We start from the raw sequence: 13,402 nt of genomic DNA on the forward strand, positions 1-13,402 counted from the left end.
GCAATTCATTCACATTGTAAAATTGGGGAACTACATTAAGGTGCAAAGGAGAAAATGAAAGTCATCTGTCATCTCGCTGCCCAGAGATAACTGTCATAACTACTTTGTTATATTTCTCTCCAGTCCTGTTTTTCTATTTGGATCATACATATGCATATAAGTGCATTTTTTAATTATAATAATACTCTGTAGCTGGCTTTACCCCCTGCCTTACATTATATGGTGAAATGTTTTCTCACAGTTAAAATTTTCTTTAAAGTTATTTAATGGCTATATGGTATTGTGTTAATAATTTAGCCATTCTCCTATTTTTTTTCATTCTCCTATTTTGACTCTCTCTCTCTCTCTCTCTCTCTCTCTCTCTCTCTTTTTAAACCAAGGAGACTTGGCAGTTTTTAAAATTCTGCCCAAAGGGCGCTTGGTTGGCTCAGTCGGTTAAGAGTCTGACTTTAGTTCAGGTCATGATCTCATGGTTCATAAGTTCGAGCCCCACATCAGACTCTCTGCTGTAAGCTCAGAGTCTGTTTCAGATCTTCTGTCCCCCTCTCTATGCCCCTACCCCATTCACATTCTCTTTCTCAAAAGTGAGTAAACATTAAGAAATACTTTTTTCAAAAAAATAAAATTCCACCTAAAAATTTAGATCCAGCTTTTTAGCTGCTGAGATGGAACAGTTCTGGGTTGCTCTCTGCCATTCACACTGAGAGGGGCCTCTCAGGTTGAACAGCTCAGGTGACAGCAGAGGTAGAGTATTTAGAAACACAAAAACAAAAACAAAAAATAAAAACCGCCACCATCGGGATGTTTAGGAAAGGAGTTTCCCGGGACCCCTGGGTGGCTCCGTCGGTGAAGCGTCCGACTTCAGCTCAGGTCATGATCTCACGGCTCGTGAGTTCAAGCCCCACGTCAGGCTCTGTGCTGACAGCTCGGAGCCTGGAGTCTGCTTTAGACTCTATCTCTCCATCTCTCTCTCAAAAATAAATGAACATTAACAAAAATTTTTTTTAATTAAAAAAGGAAAGGAGTTTCCCTCTGTGCCTGCAGCTCATGCGGTGAAGAACCATGGGCATAGCCAGCTTGGGTGTAGATGTGCCCATCCTTGCAGGTGGCTTCTTGGCATGTGAGCTGGTGGAGAGGGCTGGCAGTCCTTGGTTCACGTTTTGCCTGTGCCACAGGCTGGTGTGATCTTGGGCCAGTCCTTCCCCTGCCCCGTTTCTCCGTTTCCTAGGCTGTGAAAGGGACCTGATGTCAGAGTGGCTGAACCGAATGCCATAATGCTGCCTCTGAGCCAGTATGCTGTCAGTGGGGAGCAAAGGGACACACGCTTGTTCCTAAGGCATTAATTGGGTTTCCCTGCCCTTTCTGGATCCCTGCTCAGCATCCCAGAACCAGGCCCACGTATGACTCACGGAGAACCCAACCCCTAGAGAAATTTCCCATTGTGTTCAGGGCTCAGGGGTCACACAAGCAGGGTTTCTGGAGGTTTGGAACTGGATACCACTAGAGTATATGCTCCAGGAGGGCAAGAGCCTTGTGCTTCTCGTTTACTTGGTGCCCCCGGTTCCCAGCACGGGGCCTGGCCTACAGTAAGCCTTCAGTAAATTCTAGCAGACCCAAGCAAGTGATGGCCTCTTCCTGCCTCAGTTTCCCTTTCTGTTCTGCTAGGCCATGAGCTCTGCGAGAGCACAGATGAGCCCACTTTACATGAGTCCTCAATGCCCAGCAAAGACACTGACATGTGGAGAGGTCCATGAATGCATAAACAGAGAACAAATGGATTGATGCATAAATCATGTCCCAAGAGAGTCAGAGCTCATGACGCAGGCCCTTCCTTCTCCCCACCTCCCCTCCATAGTGGGTCCCTGGCCTCCCTCTGAAGGGTCCTGGATGATCCATCCCTCTGTCCCTCCTTGGTTGAAGTTGGCCGCCAGGAACTCTGAGACTTCCTGGCTGTGTGACTTTGGACAAGTCACTCTACCTCTCTGAGCCCCCATCACCTCTTCTGCAAAATGAGGCAGATATGATGTCTTGAAAGGGCTTTATGAGGCTTGGTGCCCGATTGCATATAGCTGGTGCCTGGAAGGTGGTAGGTACCCAAAGAAGCGGCCCCTCTTGTTGCCAGTGGCCTGGCCCTCTGTCCATGATGAGCTCTCTGACTCGAGTTGGCTGAACAATTGACTCTGGGAGGGGCATGAGATAATCTTGAGCTGGGGCTACCTGAGAGGCAGCAGAGGGTTACAGATCCCCTGAGACCCCTGCAGCTGTCCTTGGCAATTCGCCTTGGCCCTGCCATTCAGTGCCCTTTCCCCCGCCGGGAAGGCTCACGCTACAGCGGGGGTGGGGGGGGCTGGGGGGGGGGCTCGGCTGGGAGGCAGGCCGCTCCGCTGGAGAACTGTTCTCCTGATGCCCCTGTGATGGGAGAAGGGAGCTGGCTGCACTGCCAGGAGCTTCCACACCAGGCTGCCCTGGACCGTGCCATGGGGGCCCCCATGCCTTCACTGCCTGTCACTCATGGCTCTGGACCTCCCGTCTCCAGGCTTCAATCAGATGGAAGATTTGCAGTTTTGATGAGAGGAGCAAATGAAACAATGCACCTTCACCTCTGCCCCGCACGCTCCTGAGGTTGTGCTACAGTAACTAGTAACTTTACTAGGAGCCAGCCCACGGAGGTGGGGAGCGTGCCGGGGCCTCTCGCAGCTACCGGAGGCCGCCTGGAGGGGCTTCTGAGAGTCTCTGCCTCTGCGCCTGGCCCTGCCACATAGTCGCCGTGGGACATGGACAGGTGACTTCCCTCTCTCAGCCTCCGTGTCCTCATCTGCAAAACCAGGGCGGCCACCTTCCTGGATTTCCGGGAGAAGCCTCTGACGCTGTGCCTGCGAAGGGTCTGGCTAAGTCCAGCCTCAGTGAGAGTGACTTCCCCAGGCACCCAGGCTTCCCAGACCTCAGTTTGCCCAGGTGTACTATGGAGATGATGATCCCACCCATGGCTTCTGGTCATCGGGAAGGTTCCATAAAACCAACCATGTAACCCACCTAGCACAAATATATATTGCTCATTTAGCTCGTTATTATGGGATTTTGTGCCGCTAGTGGGCAAAGCCAGCCAGGATGAGACCCTGCCGCCGCCCGCCCTGCCCCCTGCCCAGGGCTTCTTCCTCTGGCCCACAATAGGAGGCTTGTACAGGTGGGACCAGAGTGACCTCCCTCGGGTTTGCCAGGTCAGAGCCGCACTCCCAGTGTCTGGAGCGCAGGGAGGGGATGGCCACGCAGCACCTGCTGCCAGCTACCTGACCGGCTGAGTCTCCAGGAAGCCGTGGTGGAGGCTGGGCCTTGGGGTTTCGGCTAAGCCCTGGGGTGCTGAGCAGACAATGAACTTTGGTCTTCTCCTGAAGTGCCCCGTGCAGTCTCCCAGTGCCCCAGCGTCTACTTTTCTGGCCACACAATGTCAGAGCGCCGAAGGAATGCCCCAGCCACAGCAAATAGCTTTATTGCTTTTTTTCGGGCTGTAAAAGTAATTCTTGTTCATTGCAGAAAAAAAAAAATCAGAAAAGCGTAAATTAAGAGCACCCCAAATCCCAAACTTTTGGCTGCTTTTGTGCATATGCACATAAAGATACAGATTGTTTTTACAAAGATCGACTCTTATGATACATGCTTTAAAAATTGAAATGAGAATACTTGATTTTTTTAATGTTTATTTATTTTTGAGAGAGAGACAGAGCATGAGCAAGGGAGGGGCAGAGAGTGAGGGAAACACAGAATCCGAAGCAGGCTCCAGGCTCCGAGCTGTCAGCACAGAGCCCGACGCGGAGCTCGGCTCGAACCCATGAGCCATGAGATCATGACCTGAGCCAAAGTCAGACACTTAACCGAGTGAGCCACCCAGGTGCCCTGAGAATACTTGATTTTTAACTTTTTTGTTACAAAATATGACACAGAATGACCATAGAAAATAATTGTTCAATTGGCATATTATTATAAGGCAAACTTCTGGAACCACTGCCCAGGTGAAGAACTCTGCCAGCCACCCTAAAAGCCTTCAGTGTGCCCCCTCACCCTACCCCACCACAAAGAGTTACTGTTAGCCTGACTTTTTTTTTCTTTTTTCTTTTCTTTCTTTCCTTTTCTTTTCTTTTCTTTCTTTCTTTTTTTTTTTTTAATAATCTCTCCTCCCAGCATGGGGCTTGAACTCATGACCCTGAGATCAGGAGTCACATGCTCTACTGACTGAGCCAGACAGGTGCCTTTTTTTTTTCTTTCTTTTTTTAAAGTAAGCTTTATGCCCAACATGGGCCTTGAACTCATGACCCAGAGATCAAGAATCATGGTCCACCGACTGAGCCAGCCAGGCGCCCCACTGTTATCCTGACTTTTAAGGTCATCACTTTCTTGCTAGTTATCACTCAGTGTGAATCCCTAGATACTATAATTTTGTCTTTAAAAAAATATCTCTTTTAAGTCCCTTTTAATCTATAGATGTATTTTTTTAACTTTTTTTTTTTTTTTACAAAACATGACAGTATATCTTAGACCTTGTCCATGTTAGTAAATGTGACTCTCATTTTTATTTTTATTTTTTTCAATGATTCCATTGTTCCATCCCAGTGTTGAACATAACTGACCGGTCCCCCCCACTGATGGACACTTAGGTTTACACTCTTGCTGTTACAAACAATACTGTGATGGAAATCTTTATACCTATCTTTTTATGTACTTGAGTAATTCTTAGAAGACATTTCTGGAAGTAGAGTCATGGGTCCAATGAATAGGTTTGTTTGGTTTTTTTTAACAGTATGATTCACTTGCCATCCTATTCGCCCATTTGAAGCACACAACTCAATAGTTTTTCAATGGTATGTTCAGAGTTGTGCAATCATCACCACCATCAATTTCAGAACATTTTCATCATCCCAGAAAGAACTCCACACCCATTTCTCCCCAGTCCCTTCCCCCTACCTCTAGGCAATCACTGCTGTAAAAGAGTCTGCAAGGTTCACCCATTATGGACACTTCATGTAAATGAAACCATACGATGTGCGATCTTTTGTGACTGACTTCTTTCACTTAGCATATATATTTCAGGGTTTACCCATGTCACAGCACGTATCAGTACTCCTTTCCTTTTTCTTGCTGAATAATATTTCTGTGTGTAGCTAGACCACATTTTATCTATTCATCAGTTGATGGGCATTTGGGTTGTTTCCACTTTCTTAGCTATTATGAATAATACATCTGTGAACATTCATGTAAGATTTGGGATGAACATATGTTTTCACTTCTCTCAGATCTGTACCTCCCAGGTATAGAACTGCTGGGTCACGTGGTCATGCTATTTAAGCTTTTGAGGAACTCCCAGACTGTTTTTCAAGATGGCTGCACTGTTTGCATTCCCACCAGTAGCGTGTGAGGGTTCTGATTTCTCCACATCCTTGCCAACACTTTTCACTGGTTTTTTTTGATTACAGCAAACCTACTGTGTGTGAAGTAGCATCTCATGGTTTTGATTTGCATTTCCCAAATGGCTAGTGATTTTCAGCATCTTTTCATGAGCTTATGGACCATTTGTATATCTTCTTTGGATCAATGTTTATGCAGATCATTTGCCCATTTTTAAATTGGGTTATTTGTCTTTTAGTACTGAGTTGTAAGAGTCCTTTATGTATTCTGGTTACAATTCCTTATCCAGATATATGGTTTGCAGATATTTTCTCCCATTCTATGTCTTTTCACTTTTTTTTCCTTTTTTCTTTTTTAATATGTTATTTTAAGTAATCTCTACACCCAACGTGGGCTTGAGCTCACAACCCCGAGATCAATACTTGCACGTTCTACCAACTGAGCCAGCCAGGCGCCCTGTCTTTTCATTTTCTTGACGATGTCCTTTGCAGCACAGAAGTTTGTTATTTTGATGATGTCCAATTTACCTGTTTTCTTTTTGTTGTTGTTGCTATGCTTTTGCGTCATATTATCGACTAATCCTAGGTAATGAAGATTCAGGCCTGTGCTTTCTTCTAAGAGTCTTATAGTTTTAACTCTTATATTAGGGTGTAAGATCCATTTTGAGTTAATTTCTATGTAGGGTGTGAGGAAGGTGCCCAGCCTCCTTTTTTTGCAATGTGGATGTCTAGTTGCCCCAGGCACCATTTGTTGAAAAGACTGTCCTTTCCCCACTGAACTTTCTGGGCACTCTTTTTTTTTTTTTTTTTTAAGTTTACGTGTTTATCTTGGGGGGGGGGTGGGGGACAGAGAAAGAGAGGGACAGAAAGAATCTCAAGAGGGCTCCACACTCAGCATGGAGCCTGATGTGGGGCTCAATCCCATGATCTCATGACTGCTAGATCATGACCTGAGCCAAAATCAAGAGTCAGATGCTTAACCGACTGAGCCACCCAGGCGCCCCTGTCTGAGCACTCTTGTTGAAGATTAATTGTCTGTAAATGTGAGGGTTTATTTTTGGACTCTCATTCCGTTCTGTTAATCTATATATCTATTCTTATGTCAATACCACACTGTTTTAACTACTGTAACTTTGTAGAAACTTCCTATGGTTTCTCCAACAATGTTCTTCTTTTTTCAATATTGTTTTGGCCATTTGGGGTCACTTGAATTTCTCTAAGAAATTTAAGATCAGCTTGATAATTTCTGCAAAGAAGCAAGTTGGAATTTTGTTGGAGATGGTATTGAATCTGAAGATCAATTTTGGGAGTCTTGCCATCTTAACAATATTGGGTCTTCAGATCCATGAACATGGGATGTTTTTCCATATATTTAGGTCTACGTTAATTTCTTTCAACAGTATTTTGTAATTTTTAGAGTATAAGTTTTATACTTGTTTTGTTAAATTATTTGTAAGCATTTTATTCTTTTATGCTAGTATAAATAGAATTAATTTCTTAATTACATTTTGAAGTGTTCATTGCAAGTGCACAGAGATACAGTTGACTTTTTTGGTATATTCATCTTGAATCCTGCAACCTTGCTGAACTCATTTCTTAGTTCTAAATTTGTGTGTGTGGATTCTTTAGGATTTTCTATTTACAAGGTCATGTCACCTGAAAATAGAGATAGTTTTACATCTTCCCTTGCAACCTGGATGCCTTTCCCCGCCTTGTTTAAGTATACTGGCTGGAACTTCCAGTAAAATGTTGACTGGAAGTGCAGGCGTGTACGTCATTGTCTTGTTTCTGGTCTCAGGGGGAAAGCACCCAGTCTTTCACCATTAAGTACGATCCCCAATACTCTCTGTAGGAAGGCTCATTTTAGGCTTTCCTGAAAGGCTGGTTGGTTAGAGCCTCACTATTAGCAGCGTATGAGAGGGACCCCAGTCCCTAATCTCCTTGTCAGTAGCTCCAGGTTTTAGAGGTGAGGAGCCCAAGGCCAGAGAGCGGAAGTGCTGCATACATCATCACACAGTTGCTCAGCTACCTGCCATGCCAATTGTCTTTGGTCACTGGGGAGTGAGCCTCTGGGACACTCAGTCTTCCCTCCCCTGATGGAGATGCCTCGCGACCCACCAAGAGCAGCCACTGGTGCAGAAGGAGACCTGGCTTTTGTTCTGGACCTGGCCACGGACTTACTGCATGACCTTGAGCAAGTTACTCCCCCTCCACACCCTTCACAGCCCCAGGCCTTGGTTTTCCTATCTGTGCAGTGGGAGAGGTGGTTCAACTCTGAAGTCTCCACGTCTGACCCGTCTGACCGTCCACCCTTAAACCTGGGCTGCTTCTGCCACTGCCCAGAGTGGCCACCAGAGGGCACCCCAGACCAGCATTTGGCCCAGCTAGGGCACAGGGGGCCCTGGGGAGGCTGAGAAGCAGGGTGTGTTTTTAAGGAGCTGCTAGCTTTGCTTGCTCAGGCTTCCTTGTGGCTACACCTGCCAGGCCCTGTGCCTCATTCCTCTGGATGAGCCCTGGTCTCTGAGGAGGGAGGATGGAGACATCACCCCCAAGGCCAGTGACCTTGCACTCATCCCTGACTGCCTTGGTTTGGCTGCCTAAGGCCCAGGCATCCGGTGTCAGGGCCAACAGCCTTGAGTGTCTCAGCCGGGAAAGGTTTCTACTGTCTCTGGGCCCCTGTGGGCACCGCATCCTTTGCCTACTGCATTTCGTGGCAGTACAAAGCCTCCCTCCTGGTGAGTTCCTGGCCACCTGGAAGGGAACAATTACAGCCCCTTTAGGACATGGATGGATTCTTGCCGGGGGTCCTGGACAGTGTCGCGTCTGAAACCACACCCTCTGGGACTCCCAGATTCCTCAAGAGACCGACTCCCCAAACCTCAGAACTAGGCACCTTAGGCATCAGAGACCACCCGACACTCCCCAGGGCAGAGTATCTGACCCCCGTGGTGAAGGATTCTCCTGGGAGCACCAGAGGGGTTCCAGCAGCCCTCTCTAGCCTCCCCCCGATGCTGATTGTACCCTCCAAATAGAAGCAGAACTTTTGCTTTCAAATCGAGCTCCAAGTCAAAGCAGCAGCTCTCAGCCCCTCGCGTGGAAGGACACGGGAGCACATGCCCAGATGCCCGCCACGTTTGCCTGGAGCCCCCATTATTGTTGTGTCTTCCCCCCTTCCACACCGGGTCCTCTTGAAGGCAGAGTGAGTGTCCAGTTCCCCTACGTCCACTTCAGGGTGGCTGGCTCAGGACTTGGCGTCCAGTAGAGAAGCTCAGCAGGTGTCACCATGGGAACCCTGACCCCATTGTCTCCCACTCCGGGGACCAGGGCTGCCTCTGTCCCTTTCTGAGCCGTACGACTTTGGGCAGGTCACTTAGGTTTCTGCGCATCCACTTTGTTTTTCCTTTGTTCCTCTACTTCCCTCAGACGGTCACGGGGGTCAGAGCGGAGATGAGAGCCGTGGTGTGAAGGGTGACCTGCTCTCCCTGTGTCTGACACAGGGACACAGGCCCTTATCACCCCTGCTGCAGCTGTGGTGTCAGCTAGGAGGTCACATGGAAGAGAGGTGGACAGCAGGCCACATGACTCCCTGGGATTTTCAAATAATGGCTGGCGTTTTCTGGGCCCCTTCTGTGCACCAGACATTGTGCTGAGTAGCTCACCTGGGTCATCTCTCTTGATCCCTTCAGCGACCCTGTGAGGAGGACGCGTTACCGTCCTCAGCTTTGCAGATGAGGAAACCGAAGCATGGAACGATTAGCTACCTCACCCAAGGTCCCACAGTTGGCAAAAGGTGGGACTGGGGCTTGGACCTCTGGCCTCTGGAGCCCATGCACTTAGCCACTGGGCCACTTCCTGCCTTGAGCAGATGTGGGGCTGGGACGGGCAGTTTGGGGTCTTTTTGTCCACTACATAGGAACCTCCAAGGACCACAGATCCTCGGTTCTGATCCTCTTTTCTAGACTTGTGTACCGAGACCAGAAAGGAACCCCTCCTCTCAATCTCTGTCTCTCTCTCTCACACACACACCAGGGCCTGTGGGGCAAAGCAGAACCCCAGCGACAGCAGGTGTTGTCACAGCAGGGAAATTGGGTAATCCTCAAAGCCCCTATGGGTCTCAGAATCTGTGATTCGAAAAGTCATCTTGGGGTCTCATCCACAACAGCCAGCCTCCCGTCTTGGTCGAGCTCATTTGCCCAACTCGGGGGTCTTGGGAGAGGGTGAAAGGAAGTACCTCAGAGGCTCAAAATGATGCCCACCCTCCAGCCCAGACACTGGGCACCAGCAGGCTCCTCCTCCCCAACGCCCGGGCCCTTATCAGGAAAGCAATTTGGGTTGGTGGGGAGGGGGAAGTCCGAGGCCCCGGGCTCCGGCAAGGTGGGTAAGAGAGATAGGGAAGTGGGGAGGGGGCCGTGGGGCCCTGCTGGGAGGGCCTGAGGATGGAAGGGATGCCGGGAGCCAGCGCTGTCCTTGCTGGCCTGGCCTCTTGACATGGTCCCAGAGCTGCCTTCCCTCCTTGCCAGGCAAGGCGCCCGCACCTTTAATTAGCGAGCAGCAGCCTCTCCCCGATTCATCTCAGTCACTGTTTAATTAGCCGCGCACAAGGCACCCCTACCCCCCAGCTCTGGGTTGAGCAGCCTGCCTCTCTCATGGAGGCTGCCACCACCTCATGGTGTCCCCTCTCACACACACACACACCCCACCGTATTTATTCTGCTCCCCAGAAGGGGGGATGGGGCGGGCACGCCTGGCTGAAACCTCAAGGAGATTCTGGGCACTGACGCTTGTATTCAAAGCATCCAGCAAACATTATTAGGGCTTCGAGTCTGCGCCAGGCTGGCGCTGGGCGGAACCCAGGCTGGATGGGGGTGGCCGGCCGCCGTCCTGTCCAACTGTTCCAGAATGGCTTTTCCCTTTGGGAGGTGCCGGGACACCTCTCCAGCTGGTCCCAGGGTGTTGGGAAAAGCTTAATAATCCTCCCTGTTGCTCCCCCCCACCCACCCCGCACCGCACAACCAGAAAGGAACGACCGTTTCTTCCTTCGCCTCCCTGCCCCAGAGCCCAGCAAGCCCCCCGGAGAAGGGTGCATCCACTGCGGGGGACAGGGCCCTTCCTCCAGCCGGGCCTCCGCAGTGCTCAGATCCCAGAGGCCCGGGCCGAGGCCATGGGCAAAGGGAGGCGGTGAGGCGTCTCAGCCCTGCTCTGGGGCCTTGGGGGCACAGGAGAGAGCCCACGGCGTGTGGCCGAACCAGCTGCCCTCTGTTGCCCTGAAGCAGGGCGGAGCTGGTGGCCCCGGCAGCCGGCAGTCGCGCTCACACCCTTCCGGGCAGAGCCGGGGTGCCACCGCCTCAGGGCAGCCAGCTGGAGGCTGGAGGCTCAGGTTCCAGCAGCCCTGCGCCCCAGTCCCTCCTCTGGCTTCAGGCAAATCAGCCGCCCTGGGGCCTCAGTCCTGCCCACAGAAGGGTGTCGGCCCCCCTGCTCTGATATGGACTAGGGACACGGAAGGACTAGCGCTTTCTCTGGTACTGACCATCTGTGTGGCCGCGGCCAGCCACCAAACTGTGCCGTGCCTCAGTTTCCCCATAATGTCTACCTCGTGGGCTGTCCCGAGGATTAAATGATTCACGATGTTTAACACACTCAGAAAGGCGCCTGGCAGAGGGAGGAATCATTGGCTGTTTCTGCCATGATTTCCCGTGCTTTTTACCGATCGATATTTATTGCCAGGTATGAGGGACTTGGTGGTGAGTAATATGGCAATCTCCCTGCCTTTCAGAGTTTTCCTTCCGGTGGGGGAGGCGGATGAAAACAAGTAAATAAAGGAAAAGTGCAATTGCATCTGAACAAAGTCTGCGGTTTAGTTAATAGTAATGTGCTGGCGTTAACATCTTGGTTTTAACAGATGTACCATGGTCAGGTTAAGTGACGCGGTGACGTGGAGAAAAGTGGATGAAATGTATACAGCCACCCTCTGTACTGTCTCCGCAGCTTTTCTGTGAACCTAAAATTATCCCTCCCCCAAAAAAGTTTATTTAAAAAATACAATTTCGGGTAAGGGTAAGCGCCATGAAGAAAATAAACAGGGCTAAGATAGAAGAGGGTGTGGGGGCCGTTATAGACAGGGTGGGGTCTAGGAGGGTCTCTGTGAAGAAGTGACACTTGGGAGAAACTGAGTGATGGGAAGGAGCCAACCTTGGGAGATGAGGGAAGGGCCTGCCCCAAGCGGACCGGCAAGTGCAAAGGCCTGGAGGCAACCACTGCCTTGGGAGGTTTGCAGTCCACCCGCTGGGTGGGAGAGGCTCGATGTGGGGAGATGCGTTCAGAGGAGGAAGTAGCTTCCCTTCAGCATCATTTTGCCCTTTCAGAGGACAGGAAGGAAGGAGACTCGGCAAGAGCCTGTACCTAGCTCTCTGGTACCTCTTTTTTTTTTTTTTTTTAAAGTAAGCTCTGTGCCCAACACGGGGCTTGAACTCACGGCCCAGAGATCAAGAGTTGCACGCTCCACCAACTGAGCCAGCCAGGCCCCTCTCTAGTAGCTCATTTTAGTCTGTAACTTAGTTACCCCGTGGGGGCAATGTGGTCATTTCGCTTCTAGACGAGCCAGTGGACAGGTGGAGACTCGGCCCATGTCACAGGCCTGTGCTTGGAAGGGACACCTCCTGGGTGTTGAGGTTGTGCTGGGGTCTCGCTGGGAGACATGGAGCGGGTCTAGGCCTGGGTGTGGCTACGGAGGGGTGGGCCAAGCCAGGCACCCTGTGGATGCGGTCTCTGGCCAGCATGAGACCATGTGTCACGGCAAGGGAGCACCTCTGTGTGATAGTTACGTAATCCACTCCAGTAACAGTAACATCACACGTATGTCATACAAAATTCTGGAAGTCCAAAACAACAGATAGATGACAATTTAGATTCCCCCCTCCCCCTCACTTTTCCTCCCCAGAGATGCTGTCTGAGACCCGTTCCTTGCGGTCTGGACGACAGCTCTTGGACCACACCAGCGGACCATCGGCGGGCCCCCTGGTGCCACCTTCCAGAAAGCCCTAGATGCAGGGCTGTCTTTTCTCATCCTCATCCCCAGCCTTGCCGTGCATGTATTGAGCCCTTCACGTTAAGTCAGAGTGAACTGGGGCACAAGCAGGTTAAGTCGCTCTCCCACAGGGTTCAGCCTCAGGGACTCTCTGACAGCATTGTACAGATGAGGAAAGCGAGGCACAGAGAGGTTGTGCGACCAGCCCCCGGTGACTCTGAGCGGGTTGAGGGGCCGGGACCTGAGTCCGGCTGGCTCACTTCAGAACCCACTGCACCGCTGTGGCACCGTCCTGGGAGAAACGCCCCCGACTCTGGAGCCCGCAGGACCCAGGACTGATGTCCACCACTGCCTGGCTGCATAGCCTCGGGCAAGTCACCGTCTTCCCTGTGATGCGGCCCCCTCCCCCGCCAGGACAAAGAGAAGGAAGCTTTCCTCTCAGATGGCTTGAGGGTGAGTGCAAGTGGTGGAGAGCTCAGGCGTGGGGCGGGCTCCGGGCACACTGGTCTCACCCCCGATTGTCATGATGGGCAGGAGGAAGGGCACGGCCAGGTGGGTGCTTCAGGGGGCCCTCAGCTCAGGTGGGGCCTTCCTTCCCTGCAGTTGTGCAGACAGAGCAGGGGGCCGGCCCACAAGAGGGATGGGTGGAACCCTCTCCCCACTGCCTCCCAGCACGCAGCCACACTGCTGACCCAGGAGTTCTGAGGAGTCAGGAGAGGGGAGGGGGGTTTCCAAAGGTTTGTGTGATGCCCGCCCCCCCCCCCCCCCCCACACAGGCTGAGCACCAGGACCCTGCGGGGGTGGGGAGGTGGCTGGGGCAGGATGCAGAGGAGGAGGCCGCAGCCAGAAGCGGGCACCCAGGTGCCAGCTTAGGCTGGATTCCTGGGGGTCTCCATACTGGCAGTGTGACCTCAGGCTGATGGGCTGGCCTCCAGCCAGGCAGGCTCAGAAAATGGATTCATCTACCTGCCCTGCCCACCCC

The 13,402-nt window shown here is 51.2% G+C and overlaps 1 protein-coding gene across 1 annotated transcript; it reads left to right on the top strand.

The window, feature by feature from the left end:
• Positions 1 to 1,062: 1,062 nt before the first annotated feature.
• On the top strand, positions 1,063 to 11,496 carry LOC113602416 (uncharacterized protein C20orf203). The gene is given in 6 exon segments (XM_027069277.2): positions 1,063 to 1,120; positions 3,091 to 3,184; positions 9,660 to 9,717; positions 9,719 to 9,765; positions 9,767 to 9,877; positions 9,879 to 11,496. Coding segments are annotated over 6 exon segments (477 nt in total). The 3' UTR covers positions 9,988 to 11,496.
• Positions 11,497 to 13,402: the final 1,906 nt, after the last annotated feature.

This window comes from Acinonyx jubatus, chromosome A3, assembly GCF_027475565.1.
Source record: "Acinonyx jubatus isolate Ajub_Pintada_27869175 chromosome A3, VMU_Ajub_asm_v1.0, whole genome shotgun sequence".
NCBI lineage: Eukaryota > Metazoa > Chordata > Mammalia > Carnivora > Felidae > Acinonyx > Acinonyx jubatus.